This window comes from Nipponia nippon, unplaced genomic scaffold (assembly GCF_047370975.1).
Source record: "Nipponia nippon isolate SJK-2023a ecotype South Korea unplaced genomic scaffold, ASM4737097v1 scaffold_8, whole genome shotgun sequence".
Taxonomy (NCBI): domain Eukaryota; kingdom Metazoa; phylum Chordata; class Aves; order Pelecaniformes; family Threskiornithidae; genus Nipponia; species Nipponia nippon.
In genome coordinates this window covers 51,066,746-51,092,213 of record NW_028262402.1, presented here as the reverse complement: position 1 = coordinate 51,092,213, position 25,468 = coordinate 51,066,746, and the positions used below count along the sequence as shown (strand labels likewise).

The window sequence follows — 25,468 nt, the reverse complement described above, 5'->3', positions numbered from 1 at the left end:
CGTGTAGATGTGGTGCTTAGGGACATGGTTTAGTGGTGGACTCAGCAGTGCTAGGTTAACAGTTGGACATTATGACCTTCTGGGTCTTTTTCAACATAAACGGTTCTGTGATTCTGTGACTTTGTAGCTATAGAATTATTGTTGCATTGCCAGTTGGGCTTCAGTTACAGTTTTGATACTTATGAAACTTCGGCTTTTTACAAAGAAAGCCTTATGATTAGTGGGTAACTTCTTTCAGTAACGGGGCGCACTAGAACTGTAGGAAATGCTGACAGTTTATGGGTTTCATCTTACAGTGTTGCTAAAAAGTACAGGAGATATAATAAATGTATATCTTATCAGGGTGAAGTAAGTGTTCTCTTAACAACAGTTGTTCAGAATATGTAGGTGCAGTGGCAAATGATATGCCACAGATTATGGATTAGTATTTTAGTGCGATTAAAGGTTTGTGATAGTTCCTGTGAGAAGACAAAGTAACTGAGAGGCCCAGGTTTATCACTGATGTAGCTGGTTTAAACCTCAGTGGTGTACAGTTATGCCTATCCTCTTTTGTTTTCTGTAAAAGTGGGTAACGTTACTCAACAGAATCTGAAAACCTAGTTTTAACCTGAGCAAGATGCCAGTTTTAGTGACCAAGTGCGTGCTAACGTGAGTATGGCATATTCAGAGTTGTCCTTTAGCTGCTGTTTGCTGTAATCAGCATGGGGAGTAATAGTCAGGGTCCTTTCTGGCGTAAGACTCCAGGCTGTTAAAATAGTTTGGCAGTATGTTCTCTTGACTGTCAAGCTCTAATTCTTTCTTTGTTTTTTCTCTTATTTTGGGGTGTTGGGGTGGGTTTTTTGTAAGGTTTGGTTTGGTGTTTTGTTTTTGTTTTTTTTTTTTTTTTTTTTTTCTTTTTAATGGCAGGGGAGTAGAGGGAGCATGAAAGAGAATGAGAACTAGAAAAACTGAACTGGTGTTCATTGTTTACTTTCTTACAGTAACATCTATAAGATTAATTCTAACCAGTAGGCCTATGGTAGGTCCTGTCATATCCATACCCGTATTGTATCCACAAATGGTGCAAAGGCAAATGAAGAGGTATGCTTTGAGTTAGAAAGACAAAAGCAGTACCTATCTTAAAGGCTACAATCACAAAACATGAACACATAGAAGAAAGTTAGAAATTGTCTTCCACCGCTTAACATTCAACCAGTGATTTAAAGAGAATCTATTACTCTGGATGTGCTTTGTGATGTCCATCATGTTGTATCATCGGAGATCTGTCTGTATGATGCTTGCTATGAGGGAAAATTAGGGGATGAATTTGCATTTCTAATTTACGCTCCCTTAGCTTTCAAATTCTTACAGTGAGGAATTCAAGCCTGTGATGGTAAAGATTACAAAGGCAGCTGAGTACCGATTCCTTAATATATTAATAATTGGCTGATTGCCTTTTTTTGGTAGATGCTATGCAAATAATAAAGATTGTATTTCATAGCTGGTTCTTGCTGTATATGGATATACTTCTACTTATAGTCCATATCGGTGTCTTCAACTGGCAACTTTTTAGGACAGCGGGGCCGTGGTATATAGCGGTTAAGAGACTAGACTACAGGCTTCTTTAAACCTGGTTTTGCTGGTGAAGTAATAAAGCTTATATTTCAGTCATCTCTAATATCTACCTAACTCTACTGTCGAGGCTATAGCGGGGAGAGGCAAAGGTATTGATGCAGCTGGAGGGTTGCTTGTGTTTTCCTGAGCTCCTGGCAGGTAGACATAAGTGATAAAGAAATTATTTGTCTAACATTGTGTACTGAAGAACTGTCACTTCAGAATAACTAACGAGTATAGAAACATGAACAGCAGTGTGAGGCTTGTATTTATGCTTTCTGTTTTGAGGATTTTACTTAAGGATTGAAATTCCCTTAAATCTTAATGCTCAGAAGATGAAAATATTTTTTTATTGTACAGTAAACTGTATTATGAAATACTGAAATGCATTTGCCTTTCCCTTTGTTCACTGAGGCTGCTAAGAGTTGTTTTTGGAGGGAAATGACCTTTGAAATCTGGTTAGGATATTTGTTTCTAGAAGTTAAAACAGCAAGGGAGTGGGTATCCTGTTACTTCATACCATTTTCTTTTTTTGAGTAGACCTCAGTCTCGGCAGGCATGCTTAGTTGAGTGCAGTCATTTTATTTTATTTTTCTTTTTAAATACTGCACTTAAAAGAACGGAACGAAATTCTACAATGCTGGGTAAAATAATTGAGGTGTCTTGCACTGTTAAATCTGCTCTTAAAGGGCGAAGCTTTGAGGTTACACTGAAACCATATCTAACTGTAGAAGAAAAAAGGCTTGCTGCTACTAATCCATATGAATATATGGAGCAATATTTTACTCTGTAAGTATCTACCGCTTGCTAATCCTGGATTATTTCTTAGAAAATATAAAAAATAATATATCAGTAGCAATTAATTTCCAAATGGATGAATCAAGAACTTTTGGGTTTTTTCTATTTTTCTTTTTTTTTCTTTCCCTTGCTGTTTTTCTCTTAGGAAAGCAAGGCTGGCTTTAAGCAGGTCTTCATGTCTTAATTTCTCTGGTTTATATCTTCCCTGTTAACATTTCAAAATGTTTTAATTTGAAATGTATGATAGAATATTTTCTGTAAGCAGTTAGAAGTACATGCCGTTGTTAACTATTTATTTTTCCTGTTTTCACATCTTAAATTCACCTTTTGCCTTTTTTGTTTGTATTTCTTACACTGGTAACCCATACTCATCCTGTGATTACTGTCTGCTTTTGTCATTCCCAGCTTCTGGGAGGTAGTCTTCAGCATGTACTTGAATCTTGTGCTCTGTGTGTGTAACTTCCTCCATTTTTGCTACTTGATCCTCAAGTTCAAATTATTATTTCCACATTTTTTACTTTCTCACTTGCAAATTTTGTTGACACATTCTTATTTTTTCATGTTAACTTTTTTGTTAATTTTTTTATTAGGTAAATGTATTCCTGGACTTGAATGTCAAGCAGTTGCTGCAATGTCTTATTCATGCAACACTTTTTGATTCTTTAGTCAGATGCTAACTTTTTTAAAAAGTAGGTGCTTTGTTGGTTGTGCCAAGGAACTGAAGCATCTTCCTACCAATTATATGAGAACTAGGTGATAACATTTTAGTAATGTTATCCTGTGCTTTAGTTTTTACTGATGTCTCTATTGTGCATGATTATGTGAAATAGCAGTAGGAAACTGGAAGCAGGAGCATAGGTCTAGAAGGAACTTTCTAAATCAAGTTTAGTCTTCTGTTATGTAACTTTGATAACTGTGTTGTATAGATTCTTTCACAAGCTAAGCTTAAAAGGTAAGGATTAAGACTTAAGCAGAAAGAATTAGAAGTCTCTGAAATTTCTGTATCCAACTAGAGCAATGTCTCAGGCAGGTGTTTCAAGATGATCTAAAAGAACTCAGACTTACTCGATATCCTTTGAGGAACAGGTAGACAGGAATGGTCAGCAAAATAAGCTATCTCTGTGGCCAAGAACGATGGGAATAAAAGGAGTTACCAAAAGTTAAATCAAGCTAGCCTTCCTAAAAAGTTAATTACAAATGGAGCTACACAGATCAAAAGGTTAAAAAAGCAAATTATGAAAGGTTTTTTAGGTACAACCCTAAACCAACATATATTTGATTTCTGATATCAAAAATAAGGACATAGAGCTGGGGGAAAAATATGGAGTGGCTAAAAAGAGTGTGAGGATATAGAGGTGAACACAAGCACACTTGAAGTGAAATCCAAAAACCAGAGACCTTAATGTGGGGGGAGGTGTGCCTTTATCCCAGGGAGCTGAGAGGAGGGCAATAGGAAAAGGTCTGTGAAATCACAGCATTAGTTATTTTTAACAGATCTGTCAACTTGGGGTGGTGTTACAAGAAGGTGGTACACTGAATGTTACCACTTGCCTTGGAGAAGGCAGCCAGGTATAGACATATTAAACTGATCTCAACAGTATGCAAAACTACAGAACAAAGTTGAATAGGAAGTATACTTTAAAGGACTGAAGCAAACAACTAAATAAGTATAGCAATAAAAGACTGACCATATAATTCTTCAAACACTTCCAGGAGTAATTAAAAATAGTAAAAACCTTTGAGTGTGATGCAGACAAAATAGGGAATTCCTAGTGATATTTGGGAAATAGTGCTTCAGCAGGTGAGTAAATTGAATGCTTCCACTTTTTTTCTTTTAAAGATAATACTTAAATATTAAACTGTCAAGTGAAGCAAATATTTACAACAGTCCATCTGTATTAGGTTGCTCCAGTATTTCATGAAACACTTGGTTTTGAAAAAGCAGTTAGACTTCAATTGGAAGTTACATGTAGGTATCTGCATCCTGAATTTTGCGTGTTCTTCTGGCTCATGAGGAAAAAATGTTGTTTGGGTTTTTTCCCCATCTGGTTGTAGTTCTTAATTTTGTGAATGTATGTTGAAGTGTATGGGCAATGCGGATTTCTCATGGAGGGGCACAGAATAGATGTAATACTAGGTCTGAAAATAGGAGGAAAATCTTCTGTATTGGAGTGACTCTATCCCTTGCAAGTTGGAAGAATGCTATTTAAAAGTTTATGAAGGAATGGATGACAACATTTTGTCTCATTGTAACTAATTCTGGCTTTGGCTTAAACCTCTTCATCCTCCCCATCTGAAATTCTGAGGTCAGTGATAAACCAGAATATATCTAGGTTTTGCATTCACTTTTCAAATCCTGTCTGGATTTCTATGTTGCCTTTCACTATGTGAAAGCTCACAGGGTTTGTAAACTTGGAAAGTTTTCAGAGTTCTTTGGAATATTGCAGGTGTCTCTTCCTGAGCCATTGTTTGCTTCGTATTTTTTAGTACTCAAGCAATCTAGGCAGTACAAAAGGCTCTTTCTTCAAAGAATCTTTTTTGTAGACTTTCAGAATCTATAAATGCAGTTAGACTGTGATCTCTTAGCATCTAAAAAGCCAAGTGGGGTGAGGTTTCTTATTATTGATGGCTAATGAGAAGCTGTATCTGCAAGAGAACATCCTTATTGACTTAATATTTTTGTGTGAGAATTTTTTCATCTGTAAAAAGTGCTTGGATGCTATATGTCTCTAATCATTGGACTATCTTTGTCTTACGGCATGTAGAATAGATATACTGCCAATCTGAGGCTTTTAATCCTGAGGACAGGGGATAGCAATTTACAGTCCAGAAAGGCAGATGAAAACATAAGATTATATGCTTGATTATTGTTGAAATTCAGACCATACTGAAGTCTGCTATTGGGCTTTTCAGTGATTTACATAAGCTGATATTATATTTTAGCACAAACATGGCACCCACAGGCTATTACATCTACCCCTCGCTGGGGGAAAAGGGAGGAGCGAATGAGTCTTTGGTTCAAACTGAGCTCTTCTCCTGCTTCAAGACTTCAACCTTCTAGCCAAGGTTCAGCTAACAGCAGATTAAAGTTGTATGGGCTTGCATTATGGTTGGAATCTGATAGATTCTTTTACTAAACACTGCATTATACTAGTCCAGGATGTTAACAAATACAGTTTAAAAGTAGGCAAGAAGGAGCAGTGCTTCACCTTAAGTTGCTGAATAGATGCAAGAATATAAAAATGATATTCTGGTTTTATTTTTTTACTTTTTCTAATTGATGCTTTACTATGTTTCTACCATAGAAATGAAGACCTAAAACAAATGTTGGAAAGCAGTAAAGATTCTGCAAAGCTGGATGCTATGAAAAGGATTGTTGGGGTATGTGATTTTTTAAATTATTTTTATTTGTTAGGGTATCTGGTTTTTTATTATTATTTTTATTTCTTGGTTGTGAATACTGTTTTCGCTTTACAGACCCTGTACCAAGCTAGCGTTTGAATCTCTAAATGGTGTTTAAAAGCTACTGTGAAGTCCTTAATTTGTAATTTTGTGTAGAAATTGCTATATCAAAATATATGCAGTCATATCCTTTTAAAATATTTATGTAACAGTGCGAGTATGCCTGTAAATAACTATTTCCAGCAGGGAGGCGAGATCTTAAATAGGATATGGTTCCTTCAGAGAAGCTTCAATTGCTGTCTTAATTCAGCAGACAGGAATCAACAGGTATTTGCAGGAGTGAAATTACATTTACTATTTTTACTTTTTTAGATTATATAAGGATTATTTTTTTTAATTGAGTGTGTTGCCTATTTCTGGTGAACTGTGTACCCACAGAGGTGATTAAATAATGTTTAACACGTTTGTGAGTTTAAACCCTATAAACTAAACATCATGAAGTTTATGAAGTCCCTTTATTTCTTCTTAAAAGTATTAGAAGCATGTGCTCTGGAAAGCTGTTCAGTATCCACTTGACTTCTTTCGTTGGGACTTCTGCATTTGCTTTCTCTCGTTGTTCCTTCAGTCTCCTCTGGATGTGCTTTTTTGTTTTGCTTGGTTTTTTGCATGGGTTAATCCTATCTAAGCATGTACTGAAATGAGTAGGTACAGGTTGTATCACGCAATGGTGTTCGTTCTTTAGAGCTAGTGATTTCTCCCTTCATTATCCTCTAGTGATGAAGATGTTACTCAATCTGGTTGTCTTCTGCTTTTGCCTTTGGTTTTGGTCCTGCCAGAGACATCGATTACCTGTTAGATTTGGGTTACCTATCAACGACTATTTCATAATATCTTTTTTTTTTCTGAAAGGTTTTGTGGTTCATCTTCTCCAACATTGTGTGGGATGACCAGTGGGTTTGACCAGTGAGAGTCTAGCATAAGAGGTGCAGTTGTGAGAAATCATGGCCTTCAGAAGTGCTATGGTTTCACCCTGTGATAACTTATGTTCTTCAGCTTCCCCCAGAAAAGATCTTCTGGCTATTTCTGTGGGCAGGAGGGTTGGAGAGAGTTGCCTCTTGGTTCCTTGATTTTCTTTTTTGAAAAGGTGGCCAGATCTTTATGTGTATTTGGAAACTGTTGCAGCTGAACATGTGCGTGTGTACGCATATGGGGGAATTAGAAACTATTAAAATCGAGTCAGCTTTAAATTTTAAACCAAGGCTTTATCTAGATTTTTTTTCACTTTTTCCTACAAACAATGGTCTCATTATAAATCAGTGTGCAATGAGCAAATGCACTCATTTTAAATACTTGCTGCTGCTACGTATTCAAAGCAGTTCTTAAGAACTGTTCCTTTGATTTCCTAGAAGTATATGATACCATGTTGCTGGAGAAGTGTAGTTAGCACTGATAGCTGTGGTCCTTGATGCTCTTAGGTTGAGGTGATCTGGCTCAAGACCTCTTCAAGGGAAGGCAGAACTGATTTGAGCACATTTTCTTCTGCTCCCTCATTTCCTGATTCTGGATTTTTGTCCCTTTGTAAGTTCCTAGTCCTTGGTTTCTGTCCCTGTTCTAAGCACTGTGCAATGCTGGAAGAGCACTGCTTTCCCAGATGGCAGCAGGTACCATCTGTTTCTTGGATATTTTTTCCTTGCTCAGCTGCTGCTTCTTTTCTTAAAACAGAAACAGCCTTCTAACTCGTAAGGTTGCCCATTACTTGACCACAAACGAGTTGTTTGAATCACTGGATCCTGTTTTCAGTCTCTTCCATATTTTCAAGGTATTTGCTTTTATCCCATGTTTAAACTGTTTGATAACAGACACCTGATACCAACCTCTGGTTCACATAACAAACTGAAACAATGAGCTTTACAGGCCAGGACTGGGACCTGGCACAATTAGCGTAAGGCCTTGTAGCGGCGGTGGTGATGTTCTTGCTGGACACAAAGATGCTTGTGTGTTACCAGCTGTGTGCTTACATTTAGAGAGTTCTCGGGGATGAGATGTGTTTTCCAGAGATGAAAGGCTTCCTCTAGTCTTATTATTAGAGGAAAAAGGAACTCTATTGTCAGAGTATTGTTTAACTTGTCTCACTGGAATGCTCATTTTCACTAATTTTAGGTAGGGGAGAAAGCTGTGCATACCAATAGTTTTACTACTCTTTTAGTAGACTTCAAGAGGCTGAACCTTCATTTGTCCATATAGGTGTGATGGAAAAGCACCAGGAGAACACTGCTTATGGCTCCTTTTGCTGCTTTTTCTTCTTTTAAGGTGGCTTGCGAACACTCTCCTGGGGAGAAGGAGATTCATTACAAATAAAAGCAAATCTGTTTTGCAGAGAGTGACCTTTAACAACATAATTTCAAGCATAGGAGTAGTCCAGTTTTGATCTTTCCACTCCCTCTCTTACATGAAGGTGTCTAAACCTACCTTCAGCTAAAATATGTATGTGTGACTTTAATGATCAATGACATCTTTTTTTTTTTTTTTCAGTGAGTATGTTATTTTTTATATTTCTTCCTTACATGCATGCCATAAAATAATTGCCATCTTTGGAAGATTATGAGCAATGCTGCTGGTTTAGAAATAAATTTGAAGTGTATACAGCACCAAGTTTATTCTACTATATGCATGAAAACACACTAGTTGATATTTCTGTTAAAACATACACTGCTAATACAACAACCAAGATATTCTTGTTACCAGGTCTTGAAACCTGTCTGAACTTCCCATCTGGGAAAAAAATCTCAGTGGAATTTCACTCCTGAAGATTTAAGAGCATAAATTTAGGAAACAAATTCACATGCCTGATTTCCCACAGAGAATTTCATCCATGTCTGTGTCTCTCTCATGAAAAGAAAAAAAAGTTTAGTACACCATGACAATACATAGCACTAATTCTGGAATCAAGTTTCTGTCTGTGCAGGATGGAGAATGTCTAGGCACAGCAACAAAAATGACATGATAGACCTTAGTCTTGGAAAGAACCATTATGTTCTTTCAGGGTAATGATCCATGGGCTAAGGAGGATTTACTCTAATCATTATGACTTAATGAGTCAAAATACACTCTTTTAAAAGACCCTAAATACATATTTACATGGTACACTGGAGCTATTATGGTTCATCAGTTAAATAATGCAACTAATGCATAGAGTCATACTGTTATCTACTACTATCTACTGCTACTATCAGGGAAGTCGAAGGATCGTCCCTATTTTTGAATAACATAACCTCTGTTGCATGAAGATGAGATGATTGATAATATTTTATTTGATGATACTTCTCCGCAGTGCATCTTGCTACTAAGTTCTATTTGACTCTGGGCATTCTGAATCTGGCATTTATTACGAAGAACCTTCAGTCCTGACAGCAGTGGTTTAATTTAGATTCTTAGTTAAAACCCCTTGAAACCCATACAATGCAATTCCTTCATAGTTTGTCACTTCTTGTGCTTTAATACAGCTGCAAGAAATAGTTTAAGGTGTTAAGTTGGTTAAATTGAAATGTCATGCTGGACAGCTGCTCCTAAACCCTTTTGAAAGGCTCACTCAGTAATAGCTTGAACTACAACTACCTTCTTTCTTCTTCTAGCATCTTTCTTCTAACCTTTTCCAAATACACAGTTTGTCAAGGTATTGCCTGGTTTTGTGGGGTTTTTTGCTTTTGTTGCATGAGATCCTAGTTCTTTGTGCCCTTAATGTGTTTTATCAATGAAATACACGGACAGACCTGTGAGTTAGGAATATGAAGTTTAATCAGCTGTATAATGTTGAGTAATGGTGGGAATGCGAGATGGTTATGAGCAGCAGTAACTGCAGTTGCAAAACTCATGCTCCTGTGTTGGATCCCTGCATATTTGCTTGTCTCAGTGAGCTCTTGTCCTTTCTGATTAGCTTGATGTTTGGCTGACTGGGTCCTGCCCTTGACCGTAGCTGGGGGTGCTCTGAGTATTCAACAGCACTGTAACTTGATATAACATGTTCATGAAATTCCAGGGTTTGCAACTTGGACATGAAGTGCTGGCAGTTAGATCTAAGAAATATGAGACTTGTGCATCTGTAGTGTATATTGAAGTATTTTATTCCTTCTAATGTATTTCTTATAAATAACTTTCTCCTTAAGTTGTTCATACAAGGGCTGAAGCTAAACTGGGGTTATGTTGTTTGTGCTCTTTATTGAGACAATTTTATTGTTGACTATGTGCCCTAGTTTCAGATTTCTCTAAGATCAAATATGAAAATTTTCTTTCTTTTTTCAAAAAAATCACCGTGGGTTGACTGGTCTTGCTTTTACCTTGTGGTTTGTTTTTTGGTGTTTTTTTTGTTTGTTTTGGTTTTTTTTGTTTGTTTTTTGTTTTGGGGTTTTTGGTTTTTTTGTTTGGTTTTTGTTCTGTATAAACACTTTTGGGCCTTTTGTGTTTAACTTGCTATGGAAAACAACCTTGCTTTGTTTTTAAAGTGTGATATCTATTTATTTTTTTTTTCTCCTTGATTCTGTTGCACACCAAGATTAAGTCCAGTTCCTTTCCCTGGAACAAACTTTTATAACTTCTCCTGATGGTTTTCAGTTGTTTTTTGTTCGTGTGTGGGTTTGTTTTTTTTTTTTTTTTTTTTTTATAGCAGCTCCCAAAAGGTAATTCTGTAAAGCTTTTCAGATTAGCAAGATCTTTGTTTTAAGTAATTTTGAAAGTATTAAAAATGATTTGCAGTCTGGTATGGTAAAGTCCAGTTCATTGATTCTACCCCCCAAACTCATAACCAGCTAGCACTCAGGGGATTTGTTGTATGGATAGTGTCCTGTGAAGTCTAGTAGTTAACAAAAAAATCAGACTTTATCCTCAACTTCATAGAAATCAGGTTTGAAATACAGACCTGGAATAAATGCCTGTCTCTTTTAAAAAACAAAAGAAGACCCAACAACAATAAAAAAACAAACAAACAAAAAATCCAAACACTCAAATTATATTATTACATTACTAAGATTTGTCTCTTTTTTTTTTTTTCCCCAGATGATTGCAAAGGGAAAAAATGCTTCTGAGCTGTTTCCTGCTGTTGTGAAGAATGTTGCCAGTAAAAATATTGAGGTATTCCTATAGCTCATTAAGCATACTGTTATAGGAGATCTGTTTATGAAAATTTTATCTAATTGTGTCTGACTTCAACATAAACCATAAAATCTCTAGTATTTTTTAATAGAATTTCTCAGGGTTTAATTTCAATGACAGCATTATGATAATAGTTCAATATATAAATAAAGGAAACTCACTGGGTGATTTGGAGGGAGGAATTTACATTCTAAAAAATTGATTGATTAGAGAAGGTTTGTGGAAGTGTGTGGTGGTAGTTCTGAGACAAGGTAGTATAGTTTGAGGTATGGTACTCCTTGCAAAGTTTGAGTAGGGATTGTGCTACATTGTATTTGAAAACATCTGTTGCAGATCAAGGCTGAGAGGTAAGGGCTGGGTAAAAAAAGTTGTCACTGTTCTAATCATGTAGTATATTTACAAAAGGAGTGTCTCAGCATTAAGATTGCAGAGTGAGATCACTTTAACTCAGTTAAACCAGTCTGTATGAATCCATAGTTAGAAAAAATGTGATGTTACTAATGAAGTGTGTTTAACATAATTTTTTTGTGTGACAATACTTAAATGTTGGTTCTTTTGATAATTTAGTTCAGAGAATTTGTTTAGTGCTTTATTAATGTGAATGCCTGTGATTCCAGGAGACTACAGAAAAGAATCTTTCAAATTTCAGAATCTTTTGGAGAGATGTGACTGGTTGGGGAAGGAGGGGGGGATAGGTCCCATCTTGAGCAGAGAAGAAATTTTTGCTAATATGCAGTGTAATCTCAAATCTTTGGGTTACTTTTATGTTTTGCAAGACATGGAGACTTTACAGCGAAGTCATACACGCATCTCGAGAATATGCCCTTACTCATTTATTTTGTATGAGGAACTATGAAAGGAGTATATCAAGGGGCAGACAAGAACAATTTAAACTTCCTGTATAAGCAGCTGATGAAGAACCCGAGTCAGAATCCTCTGTGACAGGGTTAATTTCTTGAGACAAGTTGCTTGACTAACTTTATTCAACATGCACTAAATTGTGTGACTTTAAATTTAAAGAAGGCATGTTTAATAATTGTTTTCAGGATTTCTGTAGAGAAAAACAATAGCAGAAATATAAGTTTTTCTTTCGGGCTGTTTACCATGCATTTTATTTTGCAGAATATATGTCCGTTCTTGCCCCAATGTGAGGTGTTAGACACACAAAGTAACTTACTTCTGTATCTTTTTTTTCCTCATAAGAAAGCAAGAAAAAGAAAAAAAAAATCCATCTTGGACTAGTGAAAATTCAAATTTCCCGGAGGTTAAAAAAATTGAGATTATGTTCAACTATATGTTTAAATCCACGGGCTCACTATGTGGCTCGAGGAAATCTAAAGCGGCATCTGCATTAGAAGTTGTACAACCAGAGGTTTTATAACGAAAATGTTACTCTGATGCTCACTACCAGTACTATGCATACATTGTCAGCTCCAGTGCAGAGGTGTCAGAGTTATACTTGACTTGACAAATTAGATTTGGATGAAAATAACATCTGTAAGTTGTAGTTCCAGACCGCATAGTGACCAACAAGCATCAGTCTGAGGAAAGCAGGGTGAGCAGGCAATGGTATTAGTTACTTCCTACTGCAGAGGATCATAATTTTGGAAAGATGCAGGAAGTAGTGGTTTGAAGCAGTGGGTTTTAAGAAGAGAAGTCAATTGAACGTGTGCTCCAATTCTTCCCTCCTCTCCTGGAAATATGTACTTCAACCTCTATTACTAATGGGAACAAAAATTTGCTTTTTTTCCCTGGCTAATGGCACTGAAGATTGTATTTCCTGGAATAATGACTTCAGCAAACTCCTGTCTCTCTCTAATGTGCTGCGATATAGCAGGTCACAGATATGTGTGTTTTCTTCCTTATTTTGCACAGATGGATGATAATAGTCCAGTTTGAGTCTAATTTTAGCTTTAAATAAGTTATTCTTATTTAGCTACAACTTTAAAACTTTGCTTTTTTTCCATTCTTTGAAAGAATGCATGTATTTGGCTGGGGCCAAATACTGAGCTTTGGTAAGTCAAGGAGGCATTAGTGTGCAAAGATGACAATTCAGAGTCTTTCAGAATTTACTGTATTAAACTAATTTTAGAAATTGTAACTGTACTTTTAATAATAGGTGATAAAAGGAAATGGAGCAAGGACTCAGACTAGTTAAATATTCTCTTCCTCTTTAACTTATGTTTGCGAGTTACGAGTACTCTAAGTCCAGTTTTGAACAGAGATACCTTACACCAAAGAGGAGTGCCTTTAACAGTATTATTCATATTGAGTGCTTTCAGCTGTTAGGGCTGGAACCACTAGCCCGACAGAGGCAAGACTGCCCCAGCTCCAGGCTTCCAGCCCAATCAGTAGTGAGGCTGGGAGTGTATTCCTGGTAGGCGTGCACACACACGCGTTTTGTGTATATACAGACACCAGAAATACATATGTACAGAGGTAGCCACATAAATTGACGCAAGGTACTCGCGTGAACACAAACAGCACCAGCAGCTTGGCAGTTCAAGAGGAAGCTCTGCTAGTGGGAATGTATGCATACATATATATGTACAGTGTGGATCCATCCAACAGCTGGGCTCAGACACTGTCTGCTCAGTAGTGGGCCCTTGGGTCCTAGTCTCCCCTGTTGCTGGCACCTGGACATATGAGCCCCTAAGGCTGCAGCCCTGTTTCAGTTACTGGTACAAACTGCTGTACACATATGAACACATGTAAACCAGGACTCCCCTGGTCCCCCAGTAGCTACCCCCGTCATGATTTAACCCCAGCAGGCAACCAAACCCCACGCAGCCGCTCACTCACTCCCATCACAGTGGGATGAAGGAGAGAATTGGAAGGGTAAAACTGAGAAAACTCGTGGGTTGAGATGAAGGCAGTTTAATAGGTAAAGCAAAAGCTGCACACGCAAGCAAAGCTAAACAAGGAATCCATTTACCACTTCCCATCGGCAGGCAGGTGTTCAGCCATCTCCTCAAAAGCAGGGCTCCGTCACGTGCAATGGTCATCTGGGAAGACAAATGCCATAACCCTGAATGTCCCCCCCTTCCCTCTTCCTCCCCCAGCTCTATATGCTGAGCATGATGTCATATGGTGTGGAACATTCTCTTGGACAGCTGTCCCAGCTGTGTCCCCTCCCAGCTTCCCGTGCACCTGCAGCTCACTTGCTAGTGGGGCGGCGTGAGAAGCAGAAAAGGCCCCAACTCTGTGCAAGAACCGCCCAGCGACAAGGAAAGCATCCCTGCATCATCAACACTGTTTTCAGTACAAATCCAAATAGAGCCCCACACCAGACTCCATGAAGAAAATCAACTCAATCCCAGCCAAAACCAGCACACCCCTTCATGGTATTGCCCTTAGACACAGAGGTGTGTGCACACACAACTGGACCTGGCCAGAACTCCCCTGGTCCTCTACTAGCCAACTCTCTGTGGTTATGCCCTTAGAAAGATGAACACAAACACATGCCTCTTGCCTCTAGAGACCCACAGACCATCTGGTTTCTCTGGCAGCTGGTGGGACTCCCCTGGTCTGTGCTGTAGTCAAATCCTCCTGTGGCCTTGCCCTTAGATGCCCACACCCTTACCTGCCTCCTTCACAGGCCACTTCACCTACTCAGCAGCTAGTGCAGCCTGATCCACTGGTACCCCTGCACCCGTTCCAGTCGCTGGCACCACGGACACATGGGCTTGCACTTGGTTTCACATCCTCCAGTCTCTTCAGTTGCTTGCACCCATGCTCATGGGCCTTCTGGCCTGTGGTCCCAGCCCAGATGCTGGCAGCCAGACCCTCACTTGTTCTGGGTGCTGGCCACCATGGATGTAGGGGCCCCTATGACTGGAGGTCCTGTTCCACTTGCTGGAATTGCATTTAAGTCCTCTCACTCTGGTCTCTCTAGTTGCTGGTGCCCATGGACACATGAGCCTTCCAGCCTGTGGCCTGACTAGTTGCTGGCACATACATGCACCTTCACACTGAATAGAGAGTACCTTACTAAGGAAAATAGTTAAAAATTGAATTAATGAGAAAATACAACAGACTGTGCTGACCAGGTGCAGGGCACAGAAGGGTAGATGTACCAACCAGCAAACTGTTTAGATGTGTTCTGCCATTTTTATCTGCTTACCTTCTATTTTTCCCCATGTGTTCCTCCCCAGATCACTTAGGTTCCCCCTGCTTCTCCTTCACTTTGATTCCTCCCCAAAACATCCCATGATAAGCTTTGTGCAATCCTAAAATACTCTTCATCTGCATCCCATACCTGTACGCAGAAAAGCCCCTCAGTCTGAAAGGTGCTCTGTTGTTGACTCTTGATGGGTTTAACACCTGGGCATGGGAGCTGATGCTCTCCTGAGGAGTCCTAAATTTGGGTTCCCTCCTACTACTGTGACACTCTGCAACTCTGGGCTGATGGTGCCTATCATGGGCTTGGGAGAAGCTAGGGCAGGGTATTACTTGCAAACACCCCTCTGCCCCCCTTGCCTCTCTGTGCTCCTTTGTGGGTGTGCAGACAAGGTTTTATCACATAACCTAATATTAATTTGCAGAAGCTTTTCAATGTTTGTATTTTATGGGCCTTTTCTTATACTTTAAAACAAATAGACAGTTATGTGAATTCACATGTCTTCCTCTATGCTGTAGTTAAAGTTCCCTCATTGCTTATTTTTCCACCATTTAGTGCTAATGTATTTGTGAGGGAAGAGACTGTTAAGGTGAAAAGAGATCAGGCATTCAGTAAAGCCATCTGACTAATTTCTCTTCTTTATCAAGGTTAGTTAGATGACAAGTTTAGGTCATAATGTAGCTATACTTCCAGCCATCTAGTTAGCGCTTCTGGGTTTTAGAAACCTTTATCATGGTCTAGTTTTTAGGATGCTTTTGAAATGATGAGAAATTACTGGGTTAAGTCAGATTCTTACTGCATTGATCCTGATACTGTTTTCTGAAAATGTTTTGCCAAATTTTTCCCCATTCTTAAGAATTCTTACACAAATCTGTCCATATAAATTGCTACAATGCAGTAGCATAAAATACGTCAGTTCATCTGAGTGACTTTGTATCCAAATGGCTTTCCTGCCCAGAAATGGCTGCTGGGTTTTTTTGGGGGTTTTTTTGTTTGTTTCTTTTTTTTTTTTTTTTTTAATCAGGGCTGAATGCTCTGATACAGGGAAGTGGAGGTGAAGAGGCAGTAAAACACGTTCATTTGTTTTAAGAGAAGCAAAGGGCATCTCATTGTTTACAGAAGTGCCTTGTGATTTTTGTTTTTATAAGTACACACTGACCTCAACTTGATTATGTGCATCATGTCATGGATGGTAAGGATACGAAAAGTGACCTAATAAACAATTGGTGGTATAGAACAAAAATAAGTCTTGGTCAATAACTCATGGAGTTTGATGTGCTTATATTGATAAACTAATTAAACAAATCTGCCTGTGTTCCTCAAGCCTAATGTGCCCCTGTTATGATCAGTTTTATAGAAAGGAGCATTTTAACATTGAATGAAGGTAAATGGTAAAAGAATAGTGTAGTCACGAAGCTCTAAGTGCTTCCATTTCTAGTCACAGAGTGGTTTCAAGGAAAGGAGGCTTTCTTTGCACACCTGCAGTCATTCAGTGCATAGGCCTCTTGTGGTCAATGTTGATTGCTGCTTGTCTATAGCTGAACAACAAATAATTTAGTATGGTGTAACCTTCTGTGATTTAATATTATGCTTTTTGCCAGAATTAGCACAAAGATACATCTTCTGATAGTGACAGTAATTATAGCACAGCTGTAGTTGAGGGTCTTTCAGAATTTTCCATTATAAACCCCAATAGTCAGTTTACAACTCAAATGTAAAAAATGTTTTCACTGCTTCTTGGGCATACAGTGGCCATGAGGGGGTAAAGTGAACTGAATTGAATACCCTCCTCCCCCAAAATCATCCTGAGGTTTTCTTAATCTTTGAACCTTGCATCCTTTGTAGTATGCTTATATTGGCTACATCTTTTGAACGCTTGTAGTCACGCAAAGGTGGATCTAATACCCTTTGCTTTTTTCTAAGACATAGTCAGAAGTGCTCTTTTAATTAGATTTAAATAGTGTAAATTACCATACTTCAGCTGGAAGTTATATTCTCTTTCAAATAGTTAAAGTAATTGATTTTGAATTTCAGGGTAAAGTAAAAAGGGGTTCTTGAAATCCTTGGCTATTGCAGTTTAACCTATGTTCCATAAGAAAAAAACATGAGGATTGCTCAGGTGGTCAATTGCCACATGTCAACTTCTTAGATTAGTCAAGTCTTTATTTACCAGTTGATAATATAAAGCAGTCCTTTGTGTTATTAGCCTTCCTCTGACTGTTTCATTAATTAGATAATATTGCGGCACCTCAGGGTGTTTCTATTAAAAGAATTACCGTAAATCATAAGACATTTGAGAAGCATGTGAGTACTCCAGTGATATATTAACCCTTCCTTCAAAGAAGAAAATGTTGATGAAAATGTGCAACCTAGGACTTAGTTTTATAGAATTCTAAAACCTTCTGATAATGATGTTCGTTGTGTTTTTCATTTCAGATAAAAAAGCTTGTGTATGTTTATCTGATGCGTTATGCAGAGGAGCAGCAAGATCTGGCATTATTGTCCATCAGTACTTTCCAGCGTGCTTTAAAAGTGAGTGACTACTAAACAACATTTCATAGAGAATTCTGAGCTGGTATCACAAAAATAAAAATATCTGTGTAAGTGTAGCCTGGTAAACTAAAGCATGTAAATATCTGCGTCTGATAAGGTAGTTTCGAGTTACGTCATTGACAAAGTTTTTTGTGCTACATGAAACCTCATCAAACAGCTAAGCCAGCATGAAGTAAAATTACTGCACTAAAGAAAAGCAGCAGATTGGTGCTCTCAGATTCACATGCCGAACATTTAATTTCTGGAATGGCTTTTCTCTTTCCAAGGTAGCTTATGTATGTAGCAAAAAACCCGTTATTAGCCTGAGCCACCTGTGTTCCTTTTACTTTGTGTAAAAGATCCTTGTGTACAACAGCAAATTGGAACATAAGATAGTAGTACGTAAATTAAAATATTCAGTGTGTTGCACATGCTACTTTTTTATTAAAAGCACTGAAGAAATAGCATTTTGTACTGTTTCATTTCAAATTCAGATTACAATGGGGAATCGGATTAGATAACAAAGATTAGGATTGCCTTTGAAGTGTGACCATGGAGAAAAGAAAGATTTATTAAGTCTCTGTCCTTAAATTTGGCCAGTTTTTATAATAAGAGAAGGCTGTTTTTTTTCTTTTTTCTTGTACTTTTCTTGTAAGGCTGCTCCAAGTTCATAATTAATTTCTGTCATGTCACTTATCCAGGCCATGCATTTTGTTGGAAAATGTTGCAATCAGAGCACCATGTGTGCAACTGTAGGAGCATCCCACAGCTGACTAGAGAGCTTTCTGCCCCTTTCCTTCCAGCTTTTATCTCAATGTCATGTGTACTATCTTTACTATCTGTGACTGCCATGAAAAGCTAAAATTCGAATGACTTTGTATCCTATGTTTTTAATGAGATATATATACAGTGAACACTTCTCATGGCATAACTTTTTAAAAAGCTATGGGTAGTGGGAACAAAAGTAGAGAGAATAACTCAAATGTTGTGGCTGTGAGTAACTCAAAAAGAAGCGGTGGTGTGGCAAGGAGGTAGACTCCAAGCTAGCTGAGGTTTGCAGCAACTAAGGAAATTACTAAGCCTGCTATGGAAGATAGGCAAATGTAATTAATTCTCTCCGTTCATTTTTTGTAACATTTTGTTTGTGTTTTTGTAATGAAGGTTATAATTCAGCTTTATGTGTGGAGATTTTTTCTCCCTCTTTAGAAAGACCTTTTTAGGGTATTTTAAACTTGTGTGATTGGAGATGAGCTTTGCAAACTCTGATAAGAACTAGTCATTTTTCCAAAAACTGTCAAATTAAGTGCTTTCACCATCCAGGTACTTACTACTCAAAAGCTGCTAAGATATAGGAATTTTGAGAGCTTAGATGAACTGATCATTAAGTAAAACCAGTGTGAAAACCCACGTTGCCAACTCTCAGTCCTTGGGAGAAATGTTCTTTGGGAAGTGCCGTTCTGGCAGACAGTACATTGAATTAATGCTGCTGCAGTTTCAGTTTGCTAGATTTTAGAGGATTTAGTACTTGATTAAGCAACATTTTTCCCATGTGTCCTAAGCCCATGATTAATGGATGAGGTTTACATAACAGTTCCTCCAAATACAGATCTTTTGTGCTATTGTTGGATCTCCAAGCTAAGCCTAGCATTATAAAAGGGGAGCAAGTACTGGGACAAAATACAGGAGGGTAGGAAATAGAAGAAAGTCTCAAAATATGTAGCTTAATATTTTGACACGTTCTTAAGAAAATTAATTCTGTTACTGGCTTCAGTTTATATCTTGCAGTAAAGCATAAAATGGATGTGTTGTCAAGAACCTGAGTGGGAGTTTCGCAACTGAGGACCACATTTTCATTTGACAGTTCTTATGTTTAAGTAATAAAACTGAGCTAGGTGTGTTTTTCAGAATATTTGAATTCCACTTGGCTTGCAGAAAACATTTCAGATCATTAAATAAAATATTAGGTTTTTTTATCCTTCATTCCCATATTTTGCTTGGGAAAGTGAATTATGTTAGTGTTTTCCTTTGTCAGATTTCCAGATTTTCATAATGTTTCAATGTTATCTTTCTTACTTTCTTTTACTTTTTTTGGTTGTTGAAAGTTTCTTGTGTGATGTTTTGCACATTTTCTTACTAGCATGGCCTTAGCTTGCAAACCTGACTGGTAGTCAGATAGATTTACATGTTTTAATGTGCTGTCACTTATTAGTGTAAACACTGCAGAGAATTTAATGATGTGTTTTTGAACTATCTTATTTCTCTTCTTCTCTCCCATTCTTTAGGATCCTAATCAGTTAATCCGCGCAAGTGCTTTAAGAGTTTTATCCAGTATCCGTGTCCCAATTATAGTTCCTATTATGATGCTTGCTATTAAAGAAGCCTCTTCTGATTTATCTCCTTACGTGAGGAAGAACGCAGCCCATGCCATCCAAAAACTGTACAGGTAAGTGATTAAGTGATTCTGACAAATACTGAAAAGCAATGTTAAGATAGTTGTGGACTATATTTATTAAGACTACTGCAGGGGTTGGCGTGTCTCAGATATACCATATCCATTTCTTAAAAAGTATAAAGTGTGTGTAGACATTCTGTCACTCAAGTGATTTGGTTGGAATTCAGGCAAGTCTCCTTGCTGGAATAACAGGACAACTATGAAAAGATACAAAAAGAAACGGATACACTATCTTTTGTTTTTAATTATACCAGTTATTGTCATCTCTGTAGCAACTATTTTGATGGGTATTCTCAGAATCAAAGATTTCTGTGTTTAGATTAGGTCTTGTGTTTAGAAAATCAAAGATTTTCTGTGTCTTTCATCCTGAAGGCATTTGCTGTAGTTTGCAGTACAGGTGATAAATGAATACTAACTCATAGAACTTTTATCTATGCAAATCGAAATCTTCCTCTTCCCTCTTCAGAAATTCTTGTTGTGGAAGAGTTCTTACAAAGAGGTGGGTACTGGTTTACACAGGTGGGGGCAGCAGAACCTGTAGCTTTCCAAAACAAAGGCAGACATTTATTCTACTGCTAATTTCCCTTTTATTTTACCTATGCCAAAAAGAGGAGGGTGAGAGGTGTTTGGGGTTCTGAATCAGGTAGCCTGAGGCTGGTACAGTTCCGTGCTCCCTCAGACCAACCAGTAGCGAGGCTGAGCATGTATTCCTAATGGGCACGTACACACACGTATACAACACGCATGCAGCCAGCTATACAGATCAGCACAGACAGAAAACAGCACTTGTGCAGACAAAATCAGCACCAACAGCCTTACCCTGTTGCACTCTCTGGCTGATCACGATGCAGGCCCATTAGTGGACCTATATATGTACAATATGGATCCCCCACTAATGATCCGAGATACTCAGTCTTTCCAGTAACTGGCCTTGGATCCCCAGTCTCCCCAGTCGCTGGTACTGGCACACACAGGTGCGCAATGCTTGCAACCCCACTGCACTTGCTGTTACAGACCCCCTCAGTCAGATACACGCATGCCCCCACCCTTTCACTCAAACACTATGAATCCCACAGTAGCTGGATTGAGACACTCAGACTACACAGTAACTGGCCCTTATGTCCCCTCTTCTCTAGTTGTCTCCTACTGGGTGGAGAGGAAGAGGGAAGAGAAACAGAGAGACTGAGATGCACGAATGGGTTTCTCAGTCAACCTCCAGACATTACAGTCTCTCCAGTAGTTGGCCTGGATGCCCTTGTCTCTCTGGTAGCCAAAATCTCCAGCTGTCTCAGAGACACACATGCACACATGTCCAGCCTGGACCTATGGCCTCACTTCAATGCCTGGCTTCCCAAGCCACCTTGTCTGGCTTGATAATTCTCTAGCAGTCACACACTGACATATGTACTTGCTCTGGTTCCTGGTACTGCAGTTATATGGGTCCCTATAACCCATGGCCTGACTCCAGATGCTGGAGTTTAGACCTCCGTATCACACATGCACACAGAGACTGCTTCACCGAGGAAAACAGTTAGAAATAGAGTTTAATGAGAAGACAGAACAGACTGTGGTCATCAGGTGCAGAACATGGCGGGACAACTGTGCTGAGCAGCAAAGTGTTTACATACAGCTGGCTCCTTTTATGCACCTATCCCTCTGTTTTCCTCCCAAAATCATCTAGATCATTCCCTTTCTCTGCCTTTCATTTCTCCCATAAACATCCCATAGTAAGTCTTGTACAATCCCAAAATGCTCTTTCTGGCATTGCATAGTAAGTCTCATAGCCCTGTAGCTAGGAACACCCCTAAGTCTGAAAGGTGCTCTGGAGAGCCTCTCTAAGTCATGATAGGTTCATTTCAGGGCCATAAGGCTGATGGCTTTTCTGTGGCAGCTCTCCGGAGAACCTGGGCAGGGGCTCCTTCTTTTTGGTGATTTTTTTTTTTTTTTTTTTTTTTTTTTTTTGAAAATGAGCTGAGTGCTCTCATGTGATGGCCCTGGGAGTAGCTGGCTCAGGATATTATTGGAGTTGCCCCCACCTCTGTACTCCTCTGTGTGCAGGGAAGCCTTTTATCACATAACCCAACAAGAGGGAATAGATGTTAAGTCCCTTCCTGCTATTTGACTAGTTTATTTTTTGTTAGCATCTGGTTCCAGCAGTCAAAAGACCTTTTGGCCTGAATTATTCTCCATACACAGAATGTCCTTTGATCTCCTGATAGTATCAAAACTATTTGGAGGAGTTTGGCAGTAACAGTCTGTTAGTGGCAGCAAGGCACAGCAGTGTCTGGACAGCAGGCTATTCCACATAATTTTAGCTTAAATTGATGCTTCCATTTTTCTCTTCATGATAGGCAAAGTTTATTTTATTCGTCCAGATTAAAGAGCTTATTGGTGATTGGTGCAAAACTGGAAGATGCTGAAATCTAACTTGATTACTAACAGACCTCTTATCTATCTTTCATCCAGTCTCCAGATACGATTGCATCTTCAAATGTAACTTGTATTTTTTCTTATCTCTGGTTCATATGGTATCCTGTGCTTATGTGATGTCACTGGCAAGATTTTGAAAACATCATTGCAAATACCATAAAAAGGTATTTTTTATGGTAAAAAATACAGCACATAGTAAAAAAATACAGCAGCACAACTTGCAGAAGCTGGCCTCACTCACTTCTAGTTTCCATGAGTTCCCGACTGGTAGTAAAATGGACATCTGGCTCACATATCAAAGGAAAACTGATGAAACTAATGTTCTATAAAGGTTTCCTGAATGGTTTAGAGGACCTGTAAGTTTTTAGTTCATGCAAACATCCTAGGCATCATAATGCAAGTTTTCAAACTGGTGTAGCTGCAAATTCCACCTTACCTGGACTAGAATAAGTGTAGTGGTTACTTGTTAGTGGAGTTGTAGCTAACAATTGTGTCCTTGGTAGTAGGATTTGGGAACTGCTTATAGAAAGCATGTGAACTTTTATTGTCACATTTTCAGAATTTGCTTGTACAAATGCCATATCTGATAGCACTGGTTTACCACAGGACCAAGGGAGAGACTATAGTTTTCTGGATCACTTGAAGAAGCAGCAGTACTGGGAACTGGTGAAGAAGCTATCAAATTAACCTGTCCACAGGCAGGCCCAATTGGCTTGCCTGAAAATAAGAGTCTTTAACAGGCATTCTCAGCAGATGTTTCAACAAGGATTGCAACTGGTAGCTCCACAATTCAGCGATACAGATCATATACTGGTGGCAAGACTGTCGTTTGGCCTATTTGTAGTGAGTAAGCAATTTCAGAAGACTCACTCTGAAGCTGGTCAAAATCAGAATTCTGGAGGGGATGGATTTTTGATGTGAAGATCAGTCAACAGTTTATATGATCTCCCACATCTAATTACTTCATCTTCTGCGAACATTTGAGAAAGAAGTAACAGTTTATTCTGATAATGCCTGTATGCTCCATTTACTTTTTGGTTTCCATGACTTCTCTACCTGTTTGATAGGCCTGTAGTTCAGTTAATGCTCCAGTCAGACTTCTGTATGCAGGTTCAATACTCCAATCTTCCTTGCATTTAGTGTCATGGTGTTTGGATGGATGTCTGACCTAGAAGAGCTTGTTCATTAGTGGTTCAATCAATCCTAACAGCAGGAAGTGTACATATCAAACAGAAAAGATTTCAGGCATAGTGTGAACAGCAACATTTGTGCTCAATGCAGTCAACATTGCTAGGTACATCGGAGTAATTTTATCATTGAAAATGTCAGACCTCTTGCTTATTTCACTTAGAGTGCATTTCAAAGCTATTAGTATCTTCTGTCTATCAATAGAAAACTCTGCCATATACTTGCACCTACTTGCAGTGAGATTTGGAAAAGGACTTTTTAAAAGTCCCGTCACTAGTATTAGTACATTCCATACTATTACTAGTAGATACCATAATGGGAGCAGATCACTCTGAGCTCTTTAGCTTGTTCTTTTATTTTCTCTCCAAGAATGCTGCCTTCCTTATCTAAAATTTCAGGAAAGAGGAGAGGGAGGAATGTGAATTCAGTTATCAGAGCCCTTACTGAAGATTTTCTTGTTTACATAAAAAAAATTGGTATTTTTCAAAGTTTCTTATTAATAAGTACTCACTTTTTTCTGTCTTTAAATTTTATACCAATTTTGAAAATTTGAAATAAGGCTTCTTAGAAAGTCTTTTGGCTTTTCCTCTGAAGGTTTTGGTCCTTGGCAGAAGATCCAGTAAACTTTTTTTGACAAAATAGAAGTTGGAACAAAAGATGATAGTAAAAGTACTTATGGAACAATGTGCTGTTGCTTTGCTTATGCTGATGGTGGCTTCTAACAAAGTTTTGTTAACCATTTAGCATGTTCTAGTATTGCTAGGTATTAGAGCCTTAGCAAAGTAGTGTGTAGCTAGATACTCTGTGAATCTGTAGCTGGAAAGGCTATACTGTGCATTAGGGCAGTTCATCACTCAGCATTAAAACAGAAGTGTACAATAATGACCAAATGCTTCCTTACTTATTTGTAATTGTATCCATGTTGAAATGACTTTTCAAAGGCATAGAACTACACATCTGTGTGGCTCTTTGTACCTACTTCCTCTTTGTATTTTCTTCTACCTTGGCTTTGAATTCTTCCATGCTCTATAGATCCATGATGAAGAAGCAGCTGGAATGAAAAGTTGCTCCTTACCTACCTAAGAAGCAAGTTCGACAATAATGGATGTTTCTGGCAAATTTTTCTCTGCTCTTTGAATATGAAAAGGACAGTACAAAGATTGTTGTTTGCAACTTTTGATTTTCCTCTGTTTTTACTATTTATATAGCACTTAAAGCAGTCTATTTTTCATCAGCTTGTACACCAACTTTGTATAGGTACACTTGAATATACTGTTGAAATTTTTGAGTTCCAATACTTATGTCTAAAATTAGTGAAGTTAACAAAGTGTCTTACTTGAAGTGTTATGTTGATAATTAGATAATAAAGGTATGATTCTACCTAGTCCTGATGTTCATTCACTGCTGAATTCATTCATGCTGAAATTCCCTTGCAAAAGCAGTGAGATCATAGAATCATAGAATGCTTTAGGATGGAAGGGACCTTTAAAGGTCATCTAGTCCATCCGCCCTGCAATTGTCAGGGACATCTACAACTAGGTCAGGTTGCTCAAAGCCCCATCCAGCCTGTCCTTCAATGTTTCCAAAGATGAGGCATCTACCACCTCTCTGGGCAACCCATTCCAGTGTTTCACTACCCTCATTTTAAAAAATTTCTTCCTTATATCTACTCTGAATCTACCCCTTTTAGTTTAAAACTGTCCTATTGCTACAGGCCCTGCTAAAAAGTCTGTCCCCATCTTTCTTATAAGCCCCCTTTAAGTACTGAAAGGCTGCAATAAGGTCTCCCCAGAGCCTTCTCTTCTCCA

The 25,468-nt window shown here is 38.3% G+C and overlaps 1 protein-coding gene across 3 annotated transcripts in view; it reads left to right on the top strand.

Annotated features, from left to right (window-relative positions):
- Positions 1–25,468, top strand: part of AP3B1 (adaptor related protein complex 3 subunit beta 1) — a 168,257-nt gene that overhangs the window by 8,495 nt on the left and 134,294 nt on the right. For all 3 annotated transcript variants that reach the window (XR_015700930.1, XM_087741417.1, XM_087741416.1), the window contains exons 2-5: positions 5,697–5,772; positions 10,843–10,917; positions 17,495–17,590; positions 19,873–20,033. Coding sequence is in view for 2 of the 3 variants with exons in the window: in XM_087741417.1 (XP_087597543.1) it covers positions 5,697–5,772; positions 10,843–10,917; positions 17,495–17,590; positions 19,873–20,033 (408 nt within the window). In the remaining variant the exon portion in view is untranslated. The remainder of the gene's footprint in view (positions 1–5,696; positions 5,773–10,842; positions 10,918–17,494; positions 17,591–19,872; positions 20,034–25,468) is intronic.